The sequence below is a fragment of the Ischnura elegans genome, chromosome 9, assembly GCF_921293095.1.
Source record: "Ischnura elegans chromosome 9, ioIscEleg1.1, whole genome shotgun sequence".
Lineage (NCBI taxonomy): Eukaryota > Metazoa > Arthropoda > Insecta > Odonata > Coenagrionidae > Ischnura > Ischnura elegans.
The window spans coordinates 104,586,820-104,593,219 of NC_060254.1; the positions used below are offsets into that span (position 1 = coordinate 104,586,820).

Consider the following 6,400-nt stretch of genomic DNA (forward strand, 5'->3'; position numbering starts at 1 on the left):
CCTGGCAGGGGAGTAGCGTCCCGACAGCTTGAGGAGAGAGACCTGCCGATCCCGCGACCGTGATTTTCAATCCGCGAGCATCCGTGCACAACAATCGCATGTGCGCATGTAATTCTATCCCGAAAATAAACGGGTTAATTCCTAAACTATAGAGGTCTTAGTTATTTCGCCGCCTGCCGAGATAACCCTTAAAGACATCTAAAGTGGTGACCACGCCGACGTGATCGTATTAGGACCACGTGAGTGATAATTCTAGCGATTTTGTAGGGTATTTATGCGATTGTGTTTTATAATATTTGTGTGTTGTGTTCGCGATGGCTGACGGTGATAACCGCGTCGAGCGCATTTCAATGCGCGTGCCTCCGTTTTGGCCCGAAGACCCCGCAGTGTGGTTTGCCCAAGTCGAGGGACAATTTCATCTGAACGGTATCACGCAGGATGCCACGAAATTTTATTACATTATGTCTCAACTGGACCAGAAGTACGCCGCGGAAGTGAGTGACATCATTATTTCACCCCCGGCGGAAGGAAAATACGCGCGGCTGAAGGAGGAGCTGATACGCCGTCTCACGGCGTCACAGGAGCAGCGGATTCGGCAGCTTCTCGAGCACGAGGAGATTGGGGATCGCAAACCCTCTCAATTTTTGCGTCATCTCCGATCCCTCGCCGGCACATCGATTCCCGACACATTTCTCCGGACGCTGTGGCTCAACCGCCTGCCCGCCCATGTCCACACCATCCTAACGGTGCAGCAGGATGCCGACTTGAATACCCTCGCTGCCTTGGCGGACAGGGTACATGACGTCACGCCAACGCCTCAGGTAGCCAGCATTTCCGCCAACGACGCAGTGCTTAAGAGAGTCGAGGATCTCACCCTGCAGGTGGCTACCCTGATGAGCCAGATGGCCCAAATGACCGCCAGCGTGACCGCGCAGATCACCGACCCTTCGGCAAACCGCTCTCGCCGGCGATCCCGAGGCAATTCCCGCAGCCGCTCCCGGGCGAACTCCCGTCCCCCATCTAGCGACGGGCTATGCTGGTACCACGCGAGGTTTGCGGAGAAGGCGCACCGCTGCGAACCCCCATGCAACTTCGCGGAAAACAAGTAGGGCAGTTGGTAAACGCGGCAACCGACTCCCGCCCTGCTGTCAGCCGCCTTTTCATCACGGACACCACCTCTAAATTACAATATCTTATTGACACGGGATCCGACTTGAGCGTTTTTCCCCGGACGTTACTCAAAGGTCCCCGCCCAAAATCTACGTATCAATTATTCGCTGCGAATGACACGGTCATTGCCACTTACGGCTGGCTTGAGCAGCATCTAAATCTTGGCCTTCGCCGGGATTTTGTGTGGAGATTCGTGGTGGCGGACGTGTCGAAGCCGATCATCGGAGCCGATTTCTTAAGGCATTACGGACTCCTGGTGGACATCCGTAATCAACGGCTCATCGACAGCACGACTTCACTGAAGGTAAGCGGCGGCATAGTGCGAAACCCTCTCCCCCACATAAAGGCTGTATGTGGAGGAAATAAGTATCACAGTATCCTGGCGGAGTTCCCTAATGTGATCCATCCTGGTGGTGCACCGAGGCAGACATCACATTCCACTGTGCATCACATACGCACCACACCTGGACCACCTATTTCGTGCAAGGCGAGGCGATTGTCAGCCGACAAACTCCGTTTGGCGAAACGGGAATTTGAGACCATGATACGAGATGGAGTGGCACGCCCCTCGGAGAGCTGTTGGGCGTCTCCCCTCCACCTAGTGCCCAAAAAGGGAGATGAATGGCGTCCCTGCGGCGATTACCGAGCGCTTAACGCACGGACAATCCCCGACCAGTATCCCGTGCCTCACATTGAGGATTTTTCCCATAATCTTCTGGGAAAATCAGTGTTCTCTACTATAGATTTAGTGCGGGCGTATCATCAGATACCTATTACCCCCGAGGATATACCAAAAACCGCCATCAAAACTCCGTTCGGGCTCTTTGAGTTTAATTTCATGACGTTCGGCCTTCGCAACGCTGCTCAGACATTTCAGCGATTCATAGATGAGGTGCTCCGAGGTTTAGACTTTTGTTTCGCCTATGTTGACGACATTTTAATTGCTTCCGCATCCGAGGAAGAACACGAAGAGCACCTCCGCCAACTCCTCACACGCCTCAATGAGTACGGGGTTGTTATTAATCCAGCAAAGTGCGTGTTTGCCGAACCTGTTGTAACATTTTTGGGTTACCGTGTTTCTTGTGACGGTTCGACTCCCTTGCCCGAGAAAGTGAGAGCGATCGCTGAGTACCCACTGCCGCAAACGGTAACAGGCCTGAGGCAATTTTTAGGAACCATTAATTTTTACCGGCGTTTCCTCCCAGGCGCTGCTACTCTCCAGGCTCCCTTGAGTGATTTGTTGGGGGGGAAGGTAAAAGGGAAGGACCCAGTGCAATGGACTCCCGAACAAAGGCAAGCCTTCGACGCTTGCAAACAAAGCCTAGCCCAGGCCACTATGCTTGCCCACCCCAACCCCGACCTACCGCTGGCAGTATTTACCGATGCGTCGGACTTCGCCATCGGCGCTGCCCTTCAGCAGCACACAGCGAACGGTTGGCAACCCCTGAGCTTTTTCTCCAGGAAGCTGACGGCGCCACAAAAGAAATACAGTCCTTATGACCGGGAACTTCTAGCCGTGCACGACGCTATTCGCCATTTTCGCCATATGGTTGAAGGGCGAAATTTCATTGTATTTACAGACCACAAGCCACTAATTTTCGCGTTCCACCAAAAACCGGAAAAGTGCTCCCCGAGACAGTTTCGTTACCTTAACTACATAAGTCAGTTCACCGGCGATATTCGCCATATCGCCGGCAGAGACAACATTGTCGCTGACGCACTCTCGCGCGTGGAGGCTGTATCGCCTGCCGTGTCTTTTGAAGACCTTGCCAAGGAGCAAGAGGCAGATGAGGAACTAACCGCGCTCCAGCGAACCGGCTCGTCTTCTCTTGTGTTGAGGAAAGTGTGTGCGCCTGACAGTGATGTGACACTCATGTGCGACGTGTCCACCCCCACGGCCCGCCCCTATGTCCCCGCCCCCCTTCGCAGACGAGTGTTTAACTCCCTCCACAGCCTATCTCACCCGGGAATTAAAGAATCGGCTCGACTCGTCGCTAGTCGGTTTGTTTGGCCCTCAATGAAGAAGGACTGCAAGGAATGGGCCCGGAATTGCGTGCCATGTCAGAAGAATAAGGTGACGAGGCACGTTAACTCCCCGATAGGTGATTTTCCTACCCCCAGCCACAGGTTCGAGCATTTACATATGGACCTGGTGGGCCCCCTGCCATACTCCGGTGGTTTTCAATACTGCCTCACCTTGGTCGACCGATACACCCGTTGGCCGGAAGCTATTCCCATTCCTGATATCTCTGCGGAGACGGTAGCCAAAACATTCTTTCGAGAATGGATTTCGCGTTTTGGCACCCCCCGCCGAATCACCACGGATCAAGGCCGCCAGTTCGAGAGCCTCCTTTTCCGGAAGCTGGCCGACCTCTCAGGAGCAACACATCTGAGGACAACTGCCTACCATCCTGCCGCCAATGGGCTTGTGGAGCGTCTTCACCGCCAACTGAAGGCAGCCATACGCTGCCACGAATCCCAAGGATGGACGGATTTCCTACCAGCGATCCTTTTGGGCCTCCGCTCAGCATTTAAGGATGACCTCGGTGCCACCTCCGCGGAGTTGGTGTATGGAGAACCACTGACACTCCCTGGCGAATTTCTATCGCCATCGACTGGCCACACGATGGAGGACCAGTCCGATTACGTGGTGCAGCTGCGGCGGCGCATATCTAAATTGAGCCCCCGGCCCGCATCTCGTCATGGTGAAAGAGCCATTTTCATTTACAAATCCTTGGCTTCCTCCCCTTCTGTCTTTGTCAGAGATGACAGATCCCGCGGCGCCTTACAGCCGCCTTACGAGGGTCCGTTCGAGGTGCTTCAGCGAGGCAGCAAAGGATACGTGCTGCGCATTCGTGGGCGAGAGGTGATGGTCTCCATCGACCGCCTCAAACCCGCTTTCACCGCCACTGAAGACATCCCTTCAACGCCTGCAGCTCCACCCATGACCATTCTTCGGCCACTCCGGGAGGCCGCAACGCCGACGCCAGCCGAGACGACCGAGCAGCCACCATTACCCCAGCCTGACGGGATGGCGCCGGCTGCCGACGGCCGCATCACAAGATCCGGACGCAGGGTCCATTTCCCGGCGCACCTGCGCGATTTTGCCACCTAACTCCCTATGACCACCCAACCTTCAACCCCCTTTTCCGTTTCTTTTTTTTTCTCTATTTATCATTCCAGATCTCCAGAGCTCTGTCACTGGTGAGGGGGTGGTGTGGCGGGCGTTCGAATCGCAGCGCGCCACGGCCGGAAGGTAGCACCGCCTGGAGGGAGACAGGCGGAAGGCCCTTGGCGCCGGCAGGGTAACGGGACCCTGAGGTTTTGGCGCCCTGGCAGGGGAGTAGCGTCCCGACAGCTTGAGGAGAGAGACCTGCCGATCCCGCGACCGTGATTTTCAATCCGCGAGCATCCGTGCACAACAATCGCATGTGCGCATGTAATTCTATCCCGAAAATAAACGGGTTAATTCCTAAACTATAGAGGTCTTAGTTATTTCGCCGCCTGCCGAGATAACCCTTAAAGACATCTAAAGTAGAAATTAGTTCAGGCTAGTACGTTTATAGGTGATATTGGTATAAAGGGCACACAGATGGTAGAGGTGGTACACCCTTGGTCGCGCGGCGTACTTTATACGCCACGGTTGTCGGGTTCCTCTTGCCGATCTGAAAACATTTTTCTACAATAATTTGTACTTAAAAAAATCACGCTGCAGATAGTGAAAATTACATTGTATGAATACACGAGACCATTCAAGAAAAGCGAAGCACGATGTACACGGTATTTATAATAAATACGTATATAGTTAACTGTATACGCTATTTTATTTATCTAATTTAAATAATTTCATGTTTGTCTACTATTCCATGAAACCCTCCCGAAAATATTTCCTGGCTACGGCCTTGAGGTTGCCTGTAATGATTTGGAGTCATTGGCGGATCCAGAGGAGGGAACGTGCCCCCCCCCCCCCCTCATGACCCTCAAAAATATGAAAGATTTTTAATACGGTCCCATTATCATGCGTTCGTTTTGTATTACGAGGTATCCTTGTGACCTCCTCCCCAAGATAGAAATCCTGGATCCGCCCCTGTTTGGAGTTAATTAGAACTGTATCATGCTCTCCAGCACTTATAAGCCTATAGGCGGCTTGGGATTCCGACCTCGAGATAGCCTACGACCGAATTTCAAAATACGTCACGCAAATGTTGGTGCTATTTTTTGGCACATTGCCTCAACTTTCAATTGGTATAGTATTGAAAGTAATGACGAAACGACCAATAGCGCGATTAAGAATACCCTTCAATTTATATTTCAATGTGTTCGAAAAATCGGCGAGGAGAAAAACCTGGTTTATCGTAAACTTAGACCATATAAGCGAGTAGACCCACCGTTTGGGCGGAACGCTGTGGCCAACATCGCGCAGTGGGAAAGTGAGGGGGATAAGGGAGCATGACGTCACGGCTGGGAATGCAGAAGATATACTGTATATGCGCTTGAGATATTTTAACACTCATCCGCTGCAAAGTCGCTGAAAAGTGAAGATGCTGGGCGGGCAAAATGATTATAGACTTAAAAAAGATATTTTTGCGATGAACTAAGGCATCTTAGAGCCTTGACTGTGTGCAAAATGTTAAATAACCAAGATTAAGCAATATGCGATTGTATTAAATACATTGATTAAGAATGTCATATGTAAACATGTGCGTACCCAGCAATGGGCAGGGGCGGGCAGCTGCCCCCCTAGAAGCAAAAATTCTTAAGTATAATCTACTGAATTGAAACGAAAGTATTCGACAAAATAACATTCAAATTCGATATTTGAGTTTGAGAAATCTGCTATTCGACCCATCTCTAATAGTAACGCCAGAAATATACGACTTAATGTTTCTTGACCAGGGAGACAAATGATGGAATTGTCTATCAGAGATTTTTCTATGCCAACAAATGAATGCCATAAATGTATTTCTGGCACCTTGCCCCTTGGGAGCTGGTACATACCTCTACCCCTCCTCATACATTACGTCTCTTTGTGGCAATCGAAAAAAAACCAATGCCCCCAGGAGAGTTTTAAACCAGGAAAGCAGGGAGCCCAAATAACCTCGGAGTCCTAGATAATGTGGAGTCCCTGCTGAGATGGTCTCTTGGGACTCAGTCCAGCAGTCATGCTAAGGAGAGAACTCAGCCCTCCCAAAAAGGTTAAATTCTCCCAATAAATCAGCTTTATTTCATC

At 51.4% G+C, this 6,400-nt stretch overlaps 1 protein-coding gene across 1 annotated transcript; it reads left to right on the forward strand.

Moving 5' to 3' along the window:
• The first annotated feature begins 314 nt into the window (after nt 1-314).
• Nucleotides 315-1,109, forward strand: LOC124165023. The gene has a single exon (XM_046542260.1). It carries the CDS (start codon nt 315-317, stop codon nt 1,107-1,109), a length of 795 nt encoding a protein of 264 aa, XP_046398216.1.
• The last annotated feature ends 5,291 nt before the right edge of the window (nt 1,110-6,400 follow it).